Source organism: Bos grunniens, chromosome 19, assembly GCF_055505025.1.
Source record: "Bos grunniens cultivar Pamir isolate PY7600 chromosome 19, Bosgru_T2T1.0, whole genome shotgun sequence".
NCBI lineage: Eukaryota > Metazoa > Chordata > Mammalia > Artiodactyla > Bovidae > Bos > Bos grunniens.
In genome coordinates, this window is record NC_141183.1 from 11864715 (window position 1) to 11888676 (window position 23962).

Genomic DNA, 23962 nt, shown 5'->3' on the forward strand with positions numbered 1-23962 from the left:
TCTGGATATCCACATACAGGGAAGAGAGGCAGGGCTGGGGGGACCAGGTAGGAAGGGTCACCATGGCAAGGGAAACCAGCTCAGCCTGCCCCCACAAAAGACCTCAAAATGTGGGCTGTGTCCCCCAGTCCTGTGGGGCTATGAGCAGATACCTTCACAGGGGCCTCCACAGGCCAGGTTTCAGGTGTGCGTACGTGCATGGGCACATATGCAAACACAACCCCCACCCATTGTGTAAGGCCCCCCCGCCCCCGGACTGGGCTTTCCCACCCAAATAACCTGTACTTGCAGGGTGCCAAGCAGCACTGGCTGCCGCAGGAAGCCACAAAAGCCCCCAAGGATGTGCCGTTGCCATGGTGACCCATGGGCACTCAGCAGGCTCCCCTCCCGCCACCTCCGCCAGCTCTCGCACCCCTGCACCTCCCTAGCCTGGCTGGTCCCAGGGCCTGGAAGGAGGCAGCAGGCACCAGGCAACCTCAGGTGGCCAGCCTTAGCCTCCACCCTCAGTCTCCTTGATGGTGCTAGTACCGGGGTGCAGCCTTCCTGTGGGTCCCCACAATCCCTCTGCAGGCCCTGGTCACAAAACTAGGCTGAGGGTAGGGGATATTCAGCATGATATTCCAGACTCAGCAGCAGAAGGAGGGTGGGAGGTGGGCCTCCCCCACCACCCAATGCCCACGCCCCTGAAAGTGGACCTGCAGGGATGGGGAGACCAAACAGATGGGCAGAGCCAGGAGTGGCTCTGAGAGGCTGCGGACTTGAACTTTCAAATCTATAAAACAAGCCAGTTTCTGGATCCCTGCCAATGCTGGAACAGTCAAAACCCTGCCCCCGAGACTGCAGAAGGTGACGGGAGTGGTACCCTCAGAGCCACTTTGCACATAAGGTCATGAGGCCTGTGGAAGCTAGGAGACTGCTCTTGGTCCCCAGGCAGCTCGTGTCCTGCCCTCCAGCATGAGGGGATGATCCTGGGGGGAGAAGGAGGGTTCCAACAGCCCCTGGGCAGCAGGCAGACCTGTCCCCTCCAGGGTCACCCCCGAGACCCCAAGGCCACACAGAGGGGCCACTCAACCCCTTCCCACACGTAGGCTTCACTCACTCAAGTCCTGCGCCCCGGCCACCCCCAGGAGGGAGCCGCCAGCGCCCTCAGCACCTCCCGCTCAACTTCCAGAGCCTTTCTCCATGCCCACAGGCAGGCGCCTACAGCCCAGGCCCTGCTGGCCATGAACCTGTGAAACAGACCAAGGTCTGTTGTGTCAACACAGCAAGAACACACTACAGGTACTACATGCACACACACACACACACTTTCTTCCAGGGCCCTCAGTAAGTCTTCTCAGGAGATATCATCAGGCCACTTTAGAGGTAAGAAAACAGACTTGGAGAAACTGTGGACACATCCAAATGCTGATAGGAATGGTCCTTGAGGGCCTGAGTGGGCCCATTCCTGACTCCAGCTCACTGTCCCTCCACCACCCACTAAAGATGCCTATAGGGAAGGCCTCACATGTACCCTCAGGATGGACACCCACTAACAGCCAGCGAGACCCGTGTGGGGTCTTGTTCATGACCCACCTCTTCCCAGAGGGCAAGAGGGGTCAGCACCTCATTTCATTCTTGTGACAACCTCAGCGAGAGGGGTGACTGCCAGGAACGCTCTCTGTGTCAAGGGCCAGGCAGACACCCAGGACTGGAAATACCAAAAGCCTGTGCTGATGGACAGCGGGAAGGGAAGGGGGCCAGGGCCATAAAGGGCACCGCAGCCCGTCAGGCTGATGCTGGGGCAGTGGGGGCCGAGGAGGGGGCAGAGCAGCTGCAGGCGGGGACTCGTTCCACGGAGCAGATAAGCAGATAAGCCAGACAGGATGGGGAGCAGGAAGAGCCCGAGGTGCCCGCCGCGGGTGGTGGAGTCCGGGGTCACGGACATCCGGCACACCTAGGGTGCACGGGTAGGTACGGACGTATGTCTGTGCTTGTGCACCTGCACACACGTCCTTCCTTGCTCCGTCCACTGAGGGAGACTTCCAGCATGACCCCGCATCCATCCCCCCAGTGCCAGGCCGCTCACACAGCAGAAAGATCATGTCATCACCAGCACGACACCGCGGGGGCCCAGGAAGACAAAGGCAGCAAACGGCTTTGTTGTTTGTTTCAAGAAGGAAAAACCCATTTGAACAAACCTCAAGTCATCCAGCTCTGCAGCAGCGAGTGTCCAGCCACAGCTTTGCTCCCGGACTCTGAGCCCTTTGCCCTACTGTGGCCACTCACCCTAGTGTGATATTAACCCCACTCGAGCCCAGCACAGAAGGCCCACTTCCAACCAGACCCCAAGCCCAGACGCCTGCCGCCCTACCTTGGCCTGGGGGACGACTACACAGCCAGCAGGAGGGCAGGCCAGCTGGGTCCTGGTTCCCTCACCTGAGCTTTGACCACGGTGGCACAGGGGACCCTTGGCAGTGAGGCATCAGCTGGTGGGGTCCTTGCTGCCCACCAGGTGGCACTCTCTGGCTGTTTTATGTCCAAGGGTTCAGCAGGGAGAGCCTTCCTGAAGACACTGGGCAGGTGAGCAAGGATTGGAATGCCAGGCCCTGGATGTGGGTGTGAAGCCCAGCACACACATCACCACGCCCACCCCCTTCTGTGACCATGAGGGGCTCCAGGAGTGGGGCTGGGGGCTGCAAGGCTGGGTGTCAGGTGCCAGGCTCCCTCCGGGTGGCCAGGGTAGGCCCCTGGATGTGGGAAACAAATGCTCTGCTTGGTTGGGGGGGACTGACATAGCGGGATGCATGCCGCTCAGGGGTCCAAGCTTGGGCATGCTGTATTTGGCACCCACCAGCATCCTGGCACACAGCCGCAGCTAACATCCCGTGTTACAGGAGTTCCCTAAGGTGCTGCCCCGCTGGCTGGCTGTGCCTGGGCCCCACTCGGGGCTTCCCCAGGCCTCCACGGGTCCTGTTCACCATCACAGGACCCATCTCTGCAGCACCATCACCAGCGGTCCCATCCCTGACCCAAGACCCTACCCCCAAAGCAGAAGTCAAGGCCAGACCCTCCTGGCACCCACAGCTGCAGCCCAGCCCCACAGACGCAGTGGCCGTGCGTGGACAGGCGCTGCCTCAGAGGGCGCTGGCTCCCAGGGCAGCTCATGGTCAGGGCCCGCAGGCTGGGGTACCCAGTGCAGCTCCAGGAAGGGGCGGTCAGGGCCAGAGGTGACAGGGGACCTGCTAGGCAGAGGAAGACCAGCTCCCTGAGAAGCCTGTCTTCTGGGGCACTCAGCCCTGTGGGGCCCAGCGCTGTGGTCCTCCCCACCAGAGAGGGGCACCTGGCATGCCTGTATACCCTCATGACCTTGTACCAGTATGAGGGGGCTCCGGGTTGTGGTGGGAAGAGGCCACTTGCTCACCCTCCCCAGGCTGGGCTGGGACAGGCAGGACAGCGGTCGGCGCAGCAGGGCTTCCCTGGGCTGGAAGCCCTGCCCCTCACCAGCTGTGGGGCCCGGAGCCTCAGCTTCCTCGTCTGGAGATGGAGCCACCCGACCCCGAGCGTGCAGTAGAGTGCCCCCTGCCCTCCTCCACATCAGTCCAGCTCCAGGCAAGGGGTTGAAGGGTAGGCTGAAAAGCACAATGCTGGCTGAGCAGAGGGCACACTCCTGCCCAGAGGGCCCGCCAAGATTATAAAAATAACCTGCAGACAGGACCTTCCTGGGAGCCCAGTGGTTGAGAATCGGCCTGCCAGTGCCAGGGACATGGATTCGATCCCTCAGCCACAGAGCAGCCGAGCCCCCGCACCCACACTCGAGTCCACGTGTCGCAGCTACTGAAGCCCGCGTGTCTAGAGCCCGTGCTCTGAAACAAGAGAAGCCAGCGCAGTGAGAAGCCCGGGCACCTCAACGAAGCGTAGCCTCCACTCATCGCGACTAGAGAAACCCCACAAACAGCAACGAAGACCCGGCGCGGCCAAAAATTTTTTAAATTAAATTAAAAAAAAAAAAAACCCGCAGACCCAGGTGAAGTTCAGACCACCGAGATCAGCTGGGAGTGGTCAGGGGTGGCCCTGCAGCCTGAGACCTTGGTTGTACCCCATTCAGTGAGCCCCCCACCCCTGCACCTGCCCACCTCCAGGCAGGAAACGTAGCCCCCATGGGCACCCGGATCCCAGAGCCCGTTCAGGCCCCACTTCCCCAATCTCCGTTCAGCTGGGATGGGGGAGGGCTCGCTCAGCACACACAGGGCAAGGCTGGCAGGACAGCAGGATGGCTGAGTGCTGGAAAGTTCTCTCTTAGGGTCCATTTCACTGTCCAGGTCTACCCTGGGGCTATGCAGACCTCCTCCTGGCTGTGTCCAAGCCTCAGCGCCACCAAGGCAGGGCCAGGACACTCATGGGGTGTGGCCCCCATGGAGTGGGGTGAGGCTCTCACTGCTTCGGCTCATGCCTGCCTCCTGAACCCTGCCTTCCAGGGTCTCCCGGGTCCGCTCACTCGCCATGTGCCCCACTCAGTCCCTGGAGCCTCCTCCCCAATCTCCAGCGGCCCGTGGACACCGGAGCTGCTCTGCAAGCTTCCTTCATCTGAGCCACCCTGGGCAGGGGCAGGTGGCCTCAATCTGAGCCGCTTTAAGCAGGGGCAGGTGGTCCCCATCAGAGCCACTCTGGGCAGGGCAGGAGGCCTCAATCTGAGCTGCTTTAAGCAGGGACAGGTGGCCAGAGAAGCCCTTCACCAGGAGGAGGCTGGGTGGCGAGTCAACCCCACGGGCTAGGTTCCTGCCAAGCGGCCGTGGGTGTCTGCACACACCCCTCCACCGTTGTAGGGCTCACTCGCATGAAGCAGTCCCTTTCCCCTCCGGGGCACTTGCATCTAAGGTCACCAGACAGACACACAGCCTGCCTGCCTTCACCCAAACAAAGAAGCCAGGGTGAGGAAGCTACAGACAGGAACCTGGGGCCGCCAGCCGGGACCCCTGTCCGCTCTGCGGGCGGAACTTGGAGCAGGAGCCAGGGCACTGGGAACAGGGTGGTGACATCACAGGGAGAAGCAGCGCTTGTGGGTGGCTGAGAGCACAGGGCAAACCCTGGGCCCAAACCCCTGGAGGGGCCACGGCAGCCTGTAGGGCTGGAAGAGGCAGGTGCTGGGCGGGGATTCTGGAAGGAAACCTCACAGGGGCCGGGGGTCTCTGGGGCAAGGGCTCCCCTGAGCGCAGCTGCCAGTCCACCTCCCCACCATGTTTCTGGGAGTAAGAGCAGCTCCTTTCTGTTGTGATTAAGGCTCTACTTAATCAGATAAATTCACGTGGGAAGGGACTGAGAGTCCTGCTCCCTCATGTGAAACACAGGTTGTGAAAGCCCCATCCTGCAATACAAACACCCGTTAACAATCACAACAAAGCTGGTGCATGTGGAGCCACGAGGTGCCTATCCCATCTTCCTGCCTAGGGTAGTAGGGAGGGAGCATTCACACCCTGGAGGGATGGCAAATGCTCACCAGCTCACCTCTGACACCCACCAGCCCCCTACAACACCCACAAACACACCCAGCGTCCGAGCCAGAGCAGCAAGCGGACCTGAACTGCCCCATGTCCCTGGCCACCCCTTGGGCTGAGATCCTGCCTCAGCCTTGCCCTCCGGGGTAGAGGACTGATAGCCGTGAACCCTGTTTCATTATCCCTTTTAAAAATAATAATTCCATCCACTGCAGAAGCACCACAGACAGCAAACTCCCTGTAGACCCAGCAGGCCCATGGCTTCCATCAGCCTCTGCAACTCAGACGGGACCCTGCCCTCATCGCCAGCTGGAGGCCTGAGCACTGCCAGGCGCCGCCCAGCCATTTCCAAGGAAGCACCATATTCTGCAAAACTGCACGGCCACGTTTAGGAATAGTGACTCACGCTTACGGGGTGTCCCGACAGTCTCCCAGGGATGTCTTCCCTGCTAGGAAGGGCCACTTCCCAGTTTATGATGAGCAAACGGGGTCTCAGAGAGGACCCCCCCAAGGCCTCCTGAGTCCGATCTCACTCCCACCACCCAGCTTCCCCCCCAGAACTACCCTTTTCTGGCCCTGCCCCACCACCACTCAGCCAGGCACACGTAGGAGTCTGACTACAGCCTGTTTCAGGGTGACAGCCCCCCATGCAGCTGCAGCCAGGCACATCTCCCAGAGCAGGGACCCTGGGTCCACCAACGGGCCTCCACCCCTCCTTTCCCTCCCCAGTCCCCCTTTCTGCTGTTCCTGCTCTGTTTTTAATTTCAACACATTTCTTTGAGGATTCCCCCCTCCTGCATCTTCTCTGCTGCCCCCCAGATCAGCTCAAGGGCCTGCAACTGGGGTAGGGAACCCAAGGGAGACAGGTGGGCCTGGAGACCCCCCAGGACTAGGGTCCTGTGTCCCCAGGCCCTCTTTGCCTCCTGGACATCCCACAGCCCCCCATAAAACCTGCCTGGTGTTGCCTCTGGGACACTGCCCCTGCCCTGTCCCCCAGGTACATGACAGTAACACCTGCCATGTGACAGGCCCTCTCCAGGACCAGTCCAATCCTGCTGGGAGGGCAGGTAAGTAAGGGGCAGGAGTGGGGTCTGGGGTCCAGGACTGGGTGCGAGTCACACCCACCCTTGGCCCTCAGTGGATGCACGTGGAAGGGGAGGAAGGAGGGAGCCTGGTTTACTCTGGGGTGGGGCTGCAGGGCCAGGACCTGGGAGTCCCTTGGGAGGACACCTAGCAGAAAGCAGATCCTCCCACGGCCCACACTGGAGGTCTCAGGGCCCTTCATCAAGGGGCTTCTGTTTTGGGGGGCCTGGCCCTGCAAGCGGTACAGGAGGGGTGCTCCCCTGAGCAGATGGCCATCAGCACACCTCTGGTGAACAGCCCTGAGTGCAGGCGTTCTCTGGTCCTGGCCTTAGTCTGTCTCCAGGGAGGGCTCTGGGGGGCTGGCAGGAAGATGGGAACAGAGCATTTGTCGGGTATGGTGCCGCTCCAGAACCAGGGGCCAGGCCAGGCTTCTGGTAAAAGAAGTAACTTGTGGGAATTCCCTGGCAGTCCAGGGGTGGGGACTTGGGTTCCAATCCTTGGCCAGGGAACAAAGATCCCAAAGCTGCAGGCACGGTCAAAATTTTAAAAAATAATTTTTTTTTAAAAAATAGTTTAAAAAAAAAAAAAAAAAGTGACTTGCACTGCCCATGAGTAGGGGTAAAGTCAGATGAGCGGAGTCCACGAGAGGACTCTGCCACATGACCTGGGTCACCCCACTTCCCTCATCCCCTCCCAGGCGCCCATCAACGAGATCCACAGCCTTGTAACAGACGAAGCTCTGAACAGGAGAGAGAAGCTAGAAAATGTGCCGAGAGAGGCATCTTGCCTTTCTAGGTCTTAACATGCCTAAAAGCTACAATCATTGAAACCACATGGTTCTGCGGCGGAGATGGGCCAACAGGTGAGGAACAGAATCACAGCCCAGAGCCAGGCCCAGCCCCACCTGCACAGAACACCTGGCCCCGTGGCTTGAGGAGCGGGCCAGGGAGATCAGCTGTCTCGTCTCAGACCACACTCCAGAATAACTTCAGATACGACATCAGTGAGTCAAATTATAGCATCTGAGAAAAAGTAGGTAAATATCAGCCTTCTTCATGGAGAGGGATTTTTAAGCTGAAAGCAATGGAAGGCATCATGAAAGATCAACTGGTTTGGCCACATAAAAATGTATGTTCCATAAGCGAAAGTGGCTCAGTCGTGTCTGACTCCTTGCGACCCCATGGACTATACAGCCCATGGAATTCTCCAGGCCAGAATACTGGAATGGGTGGCCTTTCCCTTCTGCAGGGGATCTTCCCCAACCCAGGGATTGAACACATGTCTCCCACATTGCGGGCGGATTCTTTATCAGCTGAACCGCAAGGGAAGCCCGAGAATACTGAGGTGGGTAGCCTATCCCTTCTTTAGCAGATCTTCCAGACCCAGGAATCGAACCAGGGTCTCCTGAATTGTAGGCGGATTCTTTCCTATCAGGGAAGCCCCATAGGGCTCCAAATTAAAGGCAAACAACAAACCGGGAAGAATGATTGACGGAAAATTTGTCAAAGACTGATGTTGCTACTTTTGGGGGGAACACAATCAACAAAATATAAAAATACCTTAAGATCTCAAAACATACACAAGCAAACTATACACAGTCGGCCACAAACAAGGAAATACAGTTTGTCCAGTCCACAAGAAAACGTGCAGCCTCATCCATAATCAAAGAAATGAAATCACACCGGATATCGGCTTCCCGACCACAGGAGTTCTTAGAAGTTGGTGTCTGGCCAAAGCCCGCACACCAGGACCAGCTAGCTACCCAGACGCCCTGGTGGATGTAAGTCAGAGCAGCCTTTAGAAAGCAACTTGGAGACGTGCGAGAAGGCCTTGGGAGACCTGCCAACTCCCAGGCCAAGTAATTCCCAGGCTGGGAATTCAAACAAGAGAGCAGCCCGGATGGCACACAAATCCAGAATAAAAACAAAGGAAGGAGCATGTTAATGACGCAGGCAGGAATCACATCTCACAGAGATGTTCCTTGCAGTGGTGTTTATAAGAGTAAAAGACAGCCTAAATAGCCACAATAAAAGAAGGATTCAATAAAAACAATGGTACATCTGCAAAAGAAGCCATAGAGAGTAAATTTAAGGCAATGTTTTAAATAAACAAGGAAATAACAACTTCGTGCTAATTTTTAAAAAGTAAGGGAATTTCCCTGGTGATCCAGGGTTAAGAATCTGCCTTGCAATGCAGGGGAGGTGGGTTTGATCCCTCATCAGGGAAGAAAGATCCCACACGCCCAGGGAGCTGCAATAGAGGATCTCACATGACGTAACAAGACCCAACGCAGCCTAAATAAGTAAATAAATATTTTTTTTAAAAGGGGAGGATACACAAGGAAACAGTTGGCCTCAAAGCAAATGCTTGTTATTTGACTATAGGGTCAAGGGTTCATGACCCACTCCAGTGTTCTTGCCTGGAGAATCCCAGGGACGGGGGAGCCTGGTGGGCTGCCGTCTATGGGGTCACACAGAGTCGGACACAACTGAAGCAACATAGCAGCAGTAGCAGCAGCAAGGGTTCATGGGGTCTCCCAAATAAATATATTTCATGAGTTTTGACATATCTGTACACCAAAATCCATCAAATCCCATACTTTAAACATGTGCAGTGTAATCTGTTTCTATTATACCTCAGTAAAGCTGAAAACAAGAGGCAGGACATAGAATTGTTTATAAATCCTGATCACAACCATGTAAAAAAAAAAAAAACCTAGAAGAAAATAATTCAAAATGTGAACAGTGGCTGTTGTCTTGGGTGGTAGAATTCTGGGTGGTTAATACCGTCTCGTCTGCAGTTTTCAGATTTTCTACAATAAGCATGTACTACGTCTAGAATCAGATGTGTATAATTTTATTTAATTATCACCCACGCCTATCCCCATCACTCCCATCTTTAAAGACCCCCATGGCCTCAGCATACACAGACTAGAGCCTAGACCTTGTTCTGATGTCCCAGGGTCCTGGGTCTCCACAGGTCCCTTTCTGCCCCCCACTTCCACACTCAACCTCCACCCAGAGGAGCCTCCCTGTCGGGAGGTAAGCAAGGTTTTCCCAGGGACACAGACGTGGAAGGTGGAGGTGGCCTTGATCAGCCAAGAGAAGGATCAGAGATTCCAGCCATCCTGAGGTCAGTGGACCCACTCGAAGGGTCTCTGTTTGTGGCCGCATCTCGAGGCCAGAGTGCAGGAAGGACAGCAGGTTGGGCTGTGTTCTGGGACCTGGGATAGCCCCCACACCCTCTACCTTCTCAGCCACTCCCTTCACTGTTTTTGGCTGGACCCGCTCCTCCTCCTCCCCAAGTAGGCCCAGGCTGGGCCTACACCCCTTCCCTGACCCCATCAGGGCCAACTCCCCAACTCCCCCACCTCCTACCCTGGTCCCTGGTTTCCTCTGGGGTCCCAGACCCCAATGACCACCTGGCCCTGGCCCTTCCCTTGGGTGTCCTGGAGCATCTCAAACCAAACACAGCATAGAATCCACGTCCACCTCAAGGCAAACCCACTCCCTGGGTCCCTCCCATCCCTTCCCCAAGTGGGATACCCCAGCTGCCTCTGGATCCCTCTTGTCCACTGCCCAAGTCCAGCCCCGCTGAGGCCACTGAGTTCCAACCCACAGCCCGACCCGGCCCAAACTCCTTGGGGCTCTGTGGCTTCCAGGCTATTCTTCATCCAGGACTGAAGCCATCTTCCAAAAGCACCACCCAAGTCCTCACCGAGCCCTCTACCTGCCCGCCTGCCCTTTGGTGGCCATCCCCCCGCTGCTCCTTCACCCTCGCTGTACCTCGGCCTGGCTCGATCTCAACATCCCTGGGAGCCTAAGACACACGCACTCAGGAAGCATTTCCAGTTAGCCCAGTACCTCGGTCTTCGTCTGCTGGGAGGGGCCAGGCCACCACTCTGAAAAATAAGTGAGCCATCTGAGCCACTAGGACGGCCATGATATTTAAAGCAGAAAATAACCAGTGTTGGTGAGGATGTGAGAAAAGAGGGGCCCCGGCACGGCTGATGCAGGAGCCGTGGGTGATTTCTACAGCTCCTCCATGGCACCATGTGTTCAGGACAAGCAAGTCCAGTAGGCAGGGGCTGGGGGCACTGGAGTGGCACAGGGCTTCTTTTTGGGGTGGTGGAAGGCTCTGGAAATAGAGATGGAAGCTGCACAGCCCCGTGAATGTACTAACACTGAACCATACCCTACAAAGTGGTTCATTTCATGTCATATGAATTTAGGGCTTCCCAGGTGGCGCTAGTTACAAACCCACCTGCCAATGTAGGAGACTTAAGAGACACGGGTTCGATCCTTGGGTCAGGAAGACTCCCTGGAGAAGGAAATGGCAACCCACTCCAGTATTTTTGCCTGGAGAATCCCATGGAAAGGGGAGCCTGGTGGGTTACAGTCCGTAGGATCACAAAGAGTCGGACATGAACAAAGCCACTTAGCACGTGTGCATATGAATGTCACATGAATTTCACCTCAATTAAAAAAGTTAATTAGTCTGACACCTGTAGAGACCAAGCCAGGGGTGTGCCAACCCTGATGGCCCCCAAGGGTGGGTACCCCCAATGTGCCCCTAGATGAGTCACTGCTCCCCCCAGAGCTCCTTTCCACCGAGCCCAGACGGTAAGCCTGGCTTCAGCAAGACATCCACGCATCCCACTATTTCCAGTGCCCCAGCCTCCCTGCCTGGTGCAGGTGCAGCCGATGGGGGCTCACCTCAGCATCACCAGCAGGCGTCCCCAGCGTAACCTGGGTGACATGCTGACCCAATGCCCCTGCCCCCTAAGCCCGGTGATGCAAACAGGATCTTGTACAGGAAGGAGCTGTGCAACCAGGCAGGCGTCTCTGAGTTATGAGGCTGCGGCAATCAGACAGCGGGAGGGGAGGAGCTCGGCCTGCCCAGACCGCCAGGAGCCCATCAACTGTCCCTGGTACCCCCACCTCCCGACCTCAGCTTAGGCAAGTAGCAAGAGTCTAGGGCTTCCAGGACAGGGGCCAGCAGGAGGGGTGTCCATACCCTACAAGCCATCCGGAAGGCGGATCCAGCACCAGCGGCCCCATGGGGCAGTTTCTTGGCAAAGGTTTGGCCAAGGGCCCAGACATGGAAGTTCCTCCCAAGAGGAACAGAATCCTCAGATGGGGACGCGGCGGCCCTCTGCCCAGAAGAGGAAGGGAAGCAGGTCACTGCGCTTGTGTGGAGCCTCCGAGGCAGCTCCCAGGCCCAACCCATCTGTGTCCTTGCTCCTCTTTCCCCCAGATGTCTGGGGGCAGGTGGAGAAACGAAAGGACGCTGGTGACTGAACTCAGAGCCCTGACAGCTCAGATGCGCTGGTCACTGGGCCCCAGCATCCCCGCCTCCTTGGGGGCCTCCCTGGATGAAGGTGCATCTGCAGGAGGCCCACACCCCAAGAGCTGGCATTGCGTTGGGGACAGTCATGGACAGCCCCCAGGCTCACCCACCCCATCTCAGGATATGGCTCTGAGCAGGGGTGCAGCTCCCCCACCTCCACAGCTGCCCCAACTCCATCCCCAGCAGGTGAGAGGGGCCCAAGGGGCACCTGGGTGGGGAAGCTGTGCCCCCCTGCCCCTACCCCAGAACCTTCCAGACCCCCTCACCACCCAGTCTGGATGGCCTAACGTACAGAGACAGGTGTGGATGCCCCTGCTGCAAGGACAGAGGGGAGGGGCAGGTAATCCAGATGGTCTCACACCCCAAGGACTGAGAGGAGGGCCGGAAGGCAGGGGGCACTGCTTCCTCCAGGGAAGGGAACTCAGGTGTCCGGCAGCTAAGTGGACGCAGCTGCTCTGCCGGCTTAAGAATCAACCTGAACTGAGGGATCCAGACCCAGCAAAGTCCGCGGACACGAGAAAAAGCGGCTGGGAGGCAGCACCCCGCGGCAGCCACGGGTCACATGGGTCACGGCAGCTGCCCACACAGGAGGGCTCCTTGCTCAGCCCTGAACCTCAGACCCTTAGCTTAGGTGGCTGGATGGTCGGCACGGCAGGTGTCAGCCTTGCTCCTGCCAACCAGTGGGGTCAGAAGCTACAGCATCACCCAGAGCCTAAGAGGGAGCCCAAGGGGTCTCACCCCCCAGGGGCAGAGGAGAGCCAGGGCCTGGGCCTCCCCCCAGAGAGAGGACACACACACACACGCCCCCACGTCCTCACACTCACGCACACGTATGTGCACATACACTCACACGTTTACACACGTGCTCACCCACTCCCACCTACATACTGCCCCCTACGTCCCTGTCTCTCTGTTCCCAGGGCCACTGCCACCAACTACTTCCCCACTGGTCCCTCCACAACCCTGCAGAGGCCTGAGGACAACCCCCTGGGAGGGTGAGACCTGCCCATCCTGCTCACTTGGGGACCCTACCCTGACACCTGCGGGGCATGGGGTTACCCTGAGGGTCCAGAGTCAGACAAAGGAGTCCCTCTCACAAGCCTGGGCAGGGGAGCGTCCAGGGAGCAGCTGGGCAGAAGCTGGAGGCAGCGAGGCTCAGATCTGGCACATCCCCAGACCCAGGAGACATCACAGGAACACACCACAGCCACAGTGAGTCTCAGAGAGGACTTGCGGGACCACCCGTCATGAGAAGGAAAAATAAACCAGAATCTGATGTGCTGGCTCCTGCTCCACCACCAGCAGCTCAGGGAGGGGTAGGCAGCCCAAGCCCAGAACTTCCTGCCATCCTGGCTTCCAAGTTTCTGCCTGGACCCCACTGCGGGGCAGAAAGTAGTGTGAGGTGAGCTGGGGAAGCAGGACGGCAGGGCAGAACCCAGGCTAGGTGTGGCCTCAGCCGTGAGCAGGACTATTCAGGCCCTGGCCCTGCGCACCCAAGCAGGCCCTACCCAGGGGCTCCCTACAGGCTGAGTGGCCCCAAGAGGAAGCAGGACCATCCCTCTAAGTCATTCATCCCCAGGGGCCAGAAACTGCCTCTTGGGGATGCCTGCCTCCTGTCAAAACGATTCTAGGCGGCTTCCTGGGGTTAACAAGCTAGCCTAGGGGCTTCCCTGCTGGTCCAGTGGCTAAGACTCTGTGCTCCCAGTGCAGGGGTCCCAGGTTCGATCTGCCGTCAGATCCCACATGCCACAACTCAGAGTTAGCATTGCCACAATGAAAGATCCCACATGCTGCAACTAAGACCCGGCCAAATAAATAAATATTAAAAAAAAAAAAAAAACTGGCCTACACCCCTGATTTTCTCGTAATGCTTAACAACCAGCTTTCTGGAAAAAAGATACAGAAGGGGATTTCCAACATGGAGACTTTGCAGGCTCCTGGGGTGCAAATTCTCCCACCACAGCCCCTCTCAAGCCACCAATCTGATGCCACTGAGCATGGGGTCGGGAGAGACTCACGCCAGCAGCGCCTACACACCCTGCAGCTACTAGGGCCCCAGACCAGCGAGATGGTGAAGACATGGAGATGCCATCCCAACGCCCATCTCTGACCAAGGGCTTGGCTCCAGAGCATATAAATGCCACCCACAGTCGGGCAGGCCTGGCTCCCATGGGCAATCCCAGACGATGACTCCAAATGGCCAACAAGCCCCCAGAAGGGCACTCGAGGCGTCTCCTTGAGTGTGAGTCAGGCTGGGGGAAAAGGTGAGTCAGGCTGCCCAGTGGCGCTCCTAGAAGGCTCAGGGGACAGGGCCGAGAGGCTGAGTGCTGGGCAGGGGTCTGCGTGGGGTGGCCCCACCTTCAGCTTCCATGAAAGCCACCCCCAGATCCAGGCCCACTCCCCTCATTTCCACCATAGAACCAGACAGCACTTGGAGAGAGACACAGACGACCCTGAGCTGCACGCCCGCAGGTAGGAAATGTCCAGATGGGTGACCTCCAGAGATGGGGAGCAGACAAGGGGCAGCTAGTGGGTGTGGGACTTTCACGAAGGGGTCAGAAGTGTTCTGAACCATGGTCATGGCCGCACGTGCCTGTGTGTACAGTGAAAAGCACACTGGAAGTGGGTGAATCATACGGTACAGGAATCATATCTCAATAAAGCCTGGACAGACAGGAAGAGACGGTGCTAGGATGCCCAGAGCTGGGCATCCTAGAAGGCTGTGTCCGTCGATGGCTGGGCCGAGAGCCTGGCATTTCACCATCAGCAGGGAGCGACCTCGGGGGTGAGGACCAGCAGGACCAGTGAAATGCATTCGTATGTACATCCTGTGTGTGTGGCATCCCCTCACAGTGGGATTCCTTCTTCCCAGGGTGGTCCCGGGACATCTGGGTGGGCCTCACAGCTAGCGGAGCCAAACCAACGGCCTGGGATCACAGCAGCTTCCCACCGACGGGAACCAGCTTATGACACAGGCACCAGGGCCCCCTACTAGTGATCACCTGCCCAGGGCCCTCCCAACTGAACCCTAAGACTGGACAGGTGTCCCCAAGTAGGAGGACCAGCTGCACAATCTGCAGCATGCATGCATGCTAAGTCGATCAGTCATGTCCGACTCTCTTGACCCCATGGACTGTAGTCCGCCAGGCTCCTCTGTCCATGGGATTCCCCAGGTAAGAATACTGGAATGGGTTCCCATGCCCTCCTCCAGGGGATCTTCCCGACCCAGGGATTGAACCCATATCTTTATGTCTGCTGCATTGGCAGGTGAGTTCTTTACCACTAGCGCCGCCACCTGGGAAATCAAACCCATCAGAACCTGAAGGCCCACGGTGAAACCATTCAGAATTTTACAACAGCAGGAGCAGAACATGAGCCCCATCCATACAAAGACCCTCCATGGTGCCTGACGGCATCTGAAACATCATACTGCTGCCTATCTCCCACGCCAGCCTCAGCATGCGGTGACCTCCGCAGAGCCCGGGTCTGGGGCTCAGGTCCCCTACCCCTGCCCTGGCTCCCAGAACAGGCAGGCTGTATCCCTGGCCACCCATGGCCAGCTGGCCCACATGCCCACTCCCCCTCCCAGCAGGACGAGAAGGCACCAGTGCACTTCACCAGGAGTGAGCAAGGCCAGGCCCGGCCACATCCCACCATGAGAGGCGACTCTGCCCCAGCCTTCAGATGCTGGCCAGCACCCTGCCACCTCTCCTTAAACACCCCACAACAAGTGCCCCCCGGGCCGCCCAGCACTGCCCCCTGCCCTGGCCACGTTCATTCCTGTCCCACCGCTTCCCCTGACAGAGCCGGAGCAGGGACTGGGGGGCCTCTCGAGTACAAGCCCCCATCTGCTCACTGCCCCCCAAGTCCCGGGCTGGCTGTGGGGGAGCCCACAGGCCTTCAGGAACCCCCACATACCCAGCTCTGGGCGGCTGCTCCCGCGTGGCTCCGACTGCTGGACTAACCCCAGAGTCACCCTTCGTAGACCTTCCCCGAGCCTGGGGCACCTGGCCCCGGCCCCCCAGCTTGACCCTGCTGGAGGAAGGCAGGGACCCGGCGTGGACACTGCCTACCGCAACACGCCAGACAGGCCGCTTGGGAGCTGGCTCCGGCCCGGCGTCCGCTGCCCTCATTTCCTCTGCCGGCTTCCTCTGCCGGGGGCGGGGAGGCCACGGCCGCCTGTCCTGCTGGTGCTGGTTCCTCTGCGAGAGGCAACCAGAGGCTGGAGAGCGAGGCCCAAGGTGCCCAGAGGAGGGCGCGCTGGTCCAGGCCGAGGCTGCCTCCCATCACCGCGGTCCAGTGAACGCGCGTGTTCAGAGGCGCTTACACACGTGTTCCCTCGCTTGCCTCCAAAGACGCCTCCAGGTGGGCAGGGCTGGCCCAGTTTACACAGAGGAGACGGAGGCTGGCATGAAGGCAGAGGCAGGCTCGGCCCCGGCGCAGGCCCCGTGGGGCTCAGAGCCGCCCTGCAGGAGTGCCCTGGGGCTGCTGTCAAAATGTGCCATAGACTGGGGTCTCAGTGCACAGGACCGTCTGATGCTCGGAGGCCAGACATCCCACGTGAGGGCCACGCTCCCTCCAGAGGCTCCAGGGCACGACCCTTCCCACCTCTCCCAGCTTCAGGCCTTCCTTGACTTGTGGATGCATCAGCCCACTTTGCCTCCATCATCACAGGGCACAGGACATCCTCGTCTCTCCCGAGTCTCCCCCAGCTCTTTTGGAAGGACCCCAGCCATAGATTTAGGCTTCCCTAAGCCAGGATGAGGGGCTTCCCTGGTGGCTCAGACGGTAAAGCGTCTGCCTGCAGTGCTGGAGACCCGGGATAAGGGGCTTCCCTGGTGGCTCAGATGGTAAAGAATCCACCTGCAATGCAGGAGACCTGGGTTGGCAAGATCCCCTGGAGGAGGGCATGGCAACCCCCTTGAGTATTCTTGCCTGGAGAATCCCATGGACAGAGGAGCCTGGTGGGCTACAGTCCATGGTCGCAAAGAGTTGGACACGACTAAGCGATGAAGCCAGGGTGGCTTCATCTTAACTTACGACAGCTCCAAATGCCCTATTTATAAACAAGGTCCCATCCTGAGACTCCAGGTGGGCATGAATCTAAGGGAATACTATTCCACCCAGGGACTTCCCAGGTGGCCACTAGCAGTAAAAACCCTGCCTGCCAGTGTAGGAGACATAAGAGACGTGGGTTCGATCCCTGGGTCACAAAGATCTCCTGGAAGAGGGCATGGCAACGCAGTCCAGTATTCTTGTCTGGAGAAAGAATCCCACGGACAGAGGAGCCTGACAGGCTATAGGGTTGCAGAGTTGAACACAACTGAAGCGACACGCATTCCACCCAGGCGCCCCCACCTAGGGGAGGTAGGGCATTAGGAGGATGGAGAACCAGAAGACATGCTCAAGGACAGTGACGGCAGGTGGAGGGGTCAAGGCTCAGCCCACCCTGGAAAGAGGTGGCCGGGTGACAGCAGAGAGTCCTTTAGGTCCAGCCACCGGGAGGGATGGCTCCAGGCTCCCCAAGCCTCAGGCCACCAGGACCCGGTGGCTCAGTCCATCAACTGACGTTAGAGCAGAGATGAGGCTGAGGGCCAAAGGTAAGGGTGGATCGGGTTCCCCCGCCAAGCCAAGCCCTTGACTGCCTGCCCCCAAGAGACCACAGCCTGGCCTAGGCTCTGTGCATCATACACACACATGAAGGCATCTGCGAGCATTCGTGTGTGTTCACATGTGTGAGCCTGAGCACCTGCGTGTATAAAGCTGCACAGGAATGCGTGGGGGAGAAACAGCCCCTCTGAGAGAAAGGCATAGTCTGGCTTCCTAGAGAATGTTCCAGAATACAAAGAAATTGCCCTGGGGATACTGCAACCTTCCTCCTGCCCTGAGCTGGCCTACGCCCCCAGACTCAGCCCAATAGCTGCAGCTTCCACCCTGGGGCCAGCCTTTCTCGGGCATGGGGAGGGGCCGTGATACACGTCAAAGTGTTGGCTCTTAATGCCCTCCCCGCACTGGGCCAAGCCCGTCTGGGAGCATCTACCTTCAGCCAAGCCCACTGGCAGCAGGCAGTGAACAGTGGGCCACCAATTTCAAGAATTACCATGAGTGCATGGCCATCAACCATGGAGCGGGACCCCCAGGGCCGCAAGAACTCATTCCTGGGGTCCTTCTCAACACTCAAGTCCCCGAGTGTACCCGTCCCCATGCAGGTCAAACCATGCCTGGCCAGAACGCCCTCCCTGCGCCCTGTCCCCCAGCAATGCCTTCACCCCAAAGCCCGAGCCTGCCCAGCCCTGAGCCAGCGCAGCACACGCATTAATGCCAGTGGAGAGTGCTCCCGGCAGAGCCAGGCTCAGGGCAAGAATGTGGGCAGGCAGCAGGACGTGACCAAGAGGCTGGGGGATGCCCTGGCTTCCATGAGTTTCCTCAAACTCCAAGTCCCCCCAAATGGTCCACAGTGACCCCTGGCCCAAGGTAAGCCTTGAAGGGCGCTGCCTGGGGACTGGCCTGCACCCAGCACTCCAGTCACCCTCTGGGGTAGGCACCACAGTAATGCCCACCTCCAGATTAATGAACCAGATTAATGTTCCAGATTAAGAACCAGAGGCACAGAGAGGGCCATAGGATCAGGGAGGGGTTGGTCCACTACTTGCCCCAGGGGTCTTCAGACAGCTCCAGCCCTGGGCTGCAGAGCTCTGACTGAGGCCTGAGCCTGCCAGGCACCTGCTGAGGGCCTGGGCTACACCCGGTTCCCCCAGGGCTTGAGAAGGTGAGAAAAAAGGGTGGCCCTCTGCCTCAGAGAGCGCCAGTGAGAGGCAAGCCCCGCCCCCTCAAGGCCACACCTCCCCCACCAGCTCCGCCCAGGTGCTCCTGGCTCCCACATGACACCCTCCTCACCCCTCAGTTCTTGGCTTCCATATCCCACACCCAGTCTCCTCAGAGTGAGGTTTCACCTATGTGGAGCTGAGTCTCAGAGAGGTTGAGTGACTGGCCCAAGGCCACACAGCACTAGATCAGAGGTCTGTGACTGCCCAGAAATCCCCCAAAGTCATCCACATCATGGGAAGAGCTGAACCCCAGAAGAGGCAGCCCTTCCAGATGCCCGCCTGTGCCAGCCTGTGGTCCCAGAAGAACATGCTCGGGCCTGGCCCCCTCCAGTGGCCTGCCCTGACCATCTCTTACAGGTGATGGTGGCCCAGGCAGGAGCTGAGTTTAAATAAGGTCCCCCAGCACCCATACTGCAATCAAGTACGTGCCGAGAGCCAGAGCCTCAAACTCAGCCCCCTTCACTCTCTACATAACTGCCACCGTTGTCACCACCTCCATGGAGAACTACCAGAGCATCCATGACGGACACAGAGCTGTCAGTAGGCAACAAACCTGGCCTGGAGACACTCTGAGGACCCTCAGCCCAGGCCGGGTCCCTCTGTCCACCCCAGATGGACCACAGAAACAAAGAGAGATATCTGAGATAGCCACAAACATGACTGTCCCCTGCCCTCTGAGTTTGGTGGATCCCAAGCAGGGTCCCCATTTAGACAGGAGTCAACCTCAAAAAAAACCATCTCTCCCCACTTTGGGGACAGAGGAAAGCCACATGCCACTGTGGCCTTGTCTCCATACACCACCCCCTGCAAAAGAGCAGCCAGTGTTCATGGAGGGTCAGGTTTTCATCGGGTGCTTAACCCCTAACCGAGCCTGGTGTAGGCTCTGCTATCCCCTTTTACAGATGAGAAAACTGAGACTCGAGAAGGCAAGGGTAAGCAGGGGGACTCCAAGGGGTGGGAGCTGGGCTCTGAATGCTAGGCATTTAGCGGGAGGGCAGAGGACCCCACCTCTCCTCCTTCCCAATGCCCACATGGGGGCCAGCATGGAGCCCTGGAGTTTTGCACCCCGGCAGGCACGCACCTCTACCATCCAGGGGGCCCCTCCCACAGTGGGGCAGGGCTCTCCCCTCCGCTCCACCTGAAAAGAGCAGACCTCCCCTTTCCTCCTGACAACTTTTTCCCCTGCTAAGTCCTTAAACTGACACATTATAATTACACTGATCACAGCTGTTAACAGAAACATTTGCAAAAGGAACAAGCCTAGTTGTTTCTCTAACATGGGGGAGGGGTCTCGTGCTGGGACACACCCGAGTGTGTGTTTGGTGGGGGAGAGGGTACTGAACCCACGCAGGGCAGGTCTGGGCCCTACAAAGAGTGCAAGAGGCAGGGCGTGGGGGAGGGTGTCCCCCATCCCTGGGTCAGTCCTGGCACACACACCCCCACCCTGCCTATGGTTCCAAGGCTGGACCCACGCTGCCTGGAACACTGGCCCGGAGCCACCTGGATACCTGTCCCAAAAGGCTGTCTGGGCCTGGGACTGACTGCTCAGGAGGGCCACCTCCACCCCCACCTCCAACCCCCGCCCTCAGAGCCCAGCAGGGCTGCCACTGCCAGGTTCAGGGCCATCCACCGGGACTCCATGTTCTTCAAGCTCTGGGAGTCGCCTTGGGAAGTTATTTCTGAGCCAGGGACACCCACATCCTCAATCCAGTAGAGAAACCTGCCGTCTGTTCCCCTCCCCCAAGAGCAAATGCCTTCAGATGGGGCCGGACCCAGGGGACCCTGTGTATCACTGCACGAACTGGGCCCTACTCCAGGGAGGGAGACCCAGGAGAGCCCGTCATGTGCTCATCCGGCTTTGTTTTGGCTGGATTAGCCTGTGCCAGAGCCCCAGTGACAAGTGGGTGGGACTCTGGGCCCTTAGGCCACAGTTCCAGGGCAGGGGCTTATCTCCCACTAGGGCCAAGGAGGGGCAGGTGGTGGGGCCTATGAAGGCCGAGGGAAGAAAGTCTACCACCTTCTGGCGACAGAGGCAGGCCTTCAGCTGCCCCCGGCCCCACTGCCCACCATGGCGGCCCACTGCTGCCAGGAGGTCAGGCAGCCATGGGTAAACAGGCTGCCAGGGCCGCCAGCCTGGGGGAAGGGGGGGAAGAGCCCTGGCCCCATGTCCCCTGCAGCCAGCTTTGACAGCGCCACCTCGGCCTCATCCCTGTCCTGAGGGCCTGGGCATCCACTGAGGCCCATCTCTTCTGAGACTGTGCTCCGTGGGTCGACTACGGCTCCCAGCTCCCCATGCAGGCAGCTGGGTGGCCTGGCAGGGCACTCCCAGCCTAGGGAGGAGCCTGCCACGCTAGTCCCAGCAAGGGGGTCCATGGGCCTGGGGCAGCAACACTCTCACCCCTCCCTGGAGCCCTTAGTCCTGGCTACCTCCTCCCCTGGACACCTGGCCCAACACGGGCCCTCCTGCCCCAGATACACGAGATCGAAGCTTCCACAGGGACAGGCAGTGCCCCCACTGCCCACCCCGGCTGCTGGAGGCCACAAGCAGGTGCCAACCCCTAGGCCTGCCCACCTCCGGGCCTCCAGGGGTTCCTGAGGGAAAGCAGTTCTGTCTGCAGCTCCTCTCAGAGAGAGGAAAGGGTTAATTTTCATGCAAAATAGAAAACCAGCGGCTCAGGAAGCATCGATGTCCGCAGTTAGGCAGGTTAGGGGCAGCCGCAGCGGGCAGAGGGCTGGCAAGGGGCGCGGCCAGGGGACTCACCAGGATCGAAGTGCGAGCTGAAGGCGAAGCTGGGGTTGAAGAAGGACGACGACATGGCCAGAGCCAGCAGCGCGGCTTGGCATCCCCCGACTGGCGCTGCGTTCAGCTCAGGACGCCCGAGGCCCGCACCGCGCCATCACCCGAGCGGCCGCCGCAGGTGCGAGCGCGCCTTGGCCGCGGCGCCCGCTCAGCACCCACAGCCGCAGCCGCGGGGCCGGCGGGGTGCGGGTGCGGGTGCGGGCGGCGGCGACAGACGAGGCGCCTCCCCCGGCCGGTGCAGTCCGAAAACACCGGCGGGAGCGCGCGCGCGGGGTCGGGGCGGCGGGGGGGGGTTCCCTATCGGGCTGGGGGGGGCACGGAGACGCGCGCAGGGGGGACCCGAAGGCTGAGGGGGCATGGAAATGCGGGGGGGACAAAGGCACGGGGGGGACACAGATGCAGAATGGGAAATCCGGAGACGCAGGGGTGGCACGGAGGATGGTGGGGCACGGAGGCTGGGGGGCGCTGGGAGGCGGAAGGTGCATAGAAACGCGGGGAGGGGTATACTGAAGCCTGAGTGGGGCTCAGTGACGCGGGATGGGAGACCCAAAGGCTCGGGGGCACGGATAATGGGGAAGGGGTCCGTGGAGGCGAAAGGTGCGGGGGGAGTGGGGGCGGGACGGAGACTCGGGAGGGGGCCACCTGGAAGCGCGGGGGTGGGCAAAGAGGCGTGGGGAGGAGGAGCGGGAAGGCGGGGGCACGGCTGCGCGCGCGGGGGTGGGCACGGTGGCACGCAGGAGCAATACGAAAGCGCGCGCGGGGTGGCCGGGAGGCGCGGGCCCCGGCACGCGTGGGTCGGGGGCTGGCATGCGGCCTGCACACGCCGGTTTCCGAGGCAGCTCCGGTCCTGCCCCGCGCCCTCTGGGCGGCGCCCGCGCCGGCACGGTGGGAGGTGGGGGTGCTATTTTTGCACAAACCGCCCGCGCCTGTGCCACTCTGCGACAACCGTGGAGAAGGAGCCGCCGCCCCCGCCCGGGAGGGAACAGCGCCGGGCGTTTAGGGCGGGCGCGGCGGCGCCGGGCACCGAGGAACAGTCCCCTCCCCGCCGGCCGCGCGCCCTGCCGCGCCATCTTGCGCGGCTGCGGCGGCTGCGGGAGGGCCGGCGGGCTGAGAGCCCAGGGGGTTGGGGACCGGCCCCTCCCCACGCCCTGGGAGCGGAGAGAGTTACAGTGTAGCTGGGATTTGAGTTTTATGTAACTTGGGTCACTCACTCTACATCCATCCATTCATTCTCTGGCCAGATGAGCAAAGCCGCTTGGTTGATGCGCAGCTGGAGGACAGCAGGTGTGGGGGCCCGGAAGGCTTTGGGGAGAGCAAGGATCAATGGCACAGGGGTGGGCAGGGAAAGAAAGGATGGTGAGGATCAGCCCTCAGGAGAGGGTGCCAGGACACATTCTTCTTTACCTTAAGGGGGCTTGTTGTGTAGACAGTTCCCCCCTGGGCAAAGGACGGGACCTCCTTTCCTCTCAGACTTGTCGGGTCCGCTGCCATGGGCGGTCCCAGGCCCCTCAGGCCTGTGGAGGAGCATGAGGCATCTTACTGGCCCTGATGGTGTGGCCACTACTCTAAGCAGCTTTGCCCTACAGGCCACAATTGAGGTGGAAGGAGCTCCTCTCCGAGGTGGCCAGTGGGAGAGGCAGGGACCCAGGCAGGTTGGGGGGCAAGGACGGCTGAGGGCTGTGATCTAGGAGCGTGCAGTGTTGAGGGGGCTAGATCCCCGGTGGAGGTCTCCCCTCCCCACCCAGGAGGAAAGCCCAACACTGCCCACTCGCATACCACGGGCCTTGTCTCTGCCCACCAGGAAGGCGCCCCAGACACCTGGACCCCGATGCAGCCGGGGGACTCTCTGGGGACAAGCAGGGGAAATGCCCAGTGGCCCTAAGTTGACCCTATTCATGTTCTCACAGCCAGCCTCAGTGACCAGGGTCAGAAGACCCTCTGTGCAAACCTCTGTGACAGGCTGACGTGTGAACACACACGTGTGAACACACACGTGTGTGCACACACGGGCACACAGAAGGCCAGACCCCAGGGGCATTAGGGTTGCAGATGTCCTCCGGGGTCCAGGTAGGGCAGGACAAGGCCACCAGGGCTGCAGGCCCAGCACTGTCACTGCATCAGACCCGAGGGACACCTTCCCCTGCCCGAACCAGGAGCCCTGCTGTTTCCACGACGTGGTGACTATCGAACCAGGGGTGCCCTGAACCCCCTACCATTAGTCCAGTCCTCTGACCAGTGATTCCGGTGTGTGGCTGGCCACCAGCACTCACTGACAACCAGCGAGGGTGCTGGAAGACTGGGGCTGGAACTTAGTGGGGAGGGCTTATCTGTGCTCTTCCCGTGGTTGGGACAGAACTACTGTGCTTGCAGGGTCCCCTGAGTCCAAGGCCTCCAGGCCAGCCATGAGCCTGACCCTCCGTTGGCATGAC

General features: G+C 59.6%; 1 protein-coding gene across 7 annotated transcripts in view; it reads right to left on the reverse strand.

Annotated features, from left to right (window-relative positions):
• LMTK1 (lemur tail kinase 1) overlaps window positions 1–21689 on the reverse strand; it is a 39582-nt gene extending 17893 nt beyond the window's left edge. The window contains exon 1 of one of the 7 annotated variants that reach the window (XM_086355292.1): window positions 21495–21689. In XM_086355292.1, coding sequence (XP_086211418.1) covers window positions 21495–21549 — 55 coding nt within the window. In that variant the 5' untranslated portion in view covers window positions 21550–21689. Of the gene's footprint in view, window positions 1–4115; window positions 4411–6841; window positions 7094–15824; window positions 16042–21494 lie in introns of those variants that run through there. The other 6 variants (XM_086355295.1, XM_086355294.1, XM_086355299.1 and 3 more) reach the window with 6 other exon arrangements.
• Between the last annotated feature and the right edge of the window lie 2273 nt (window positions 21690–23962).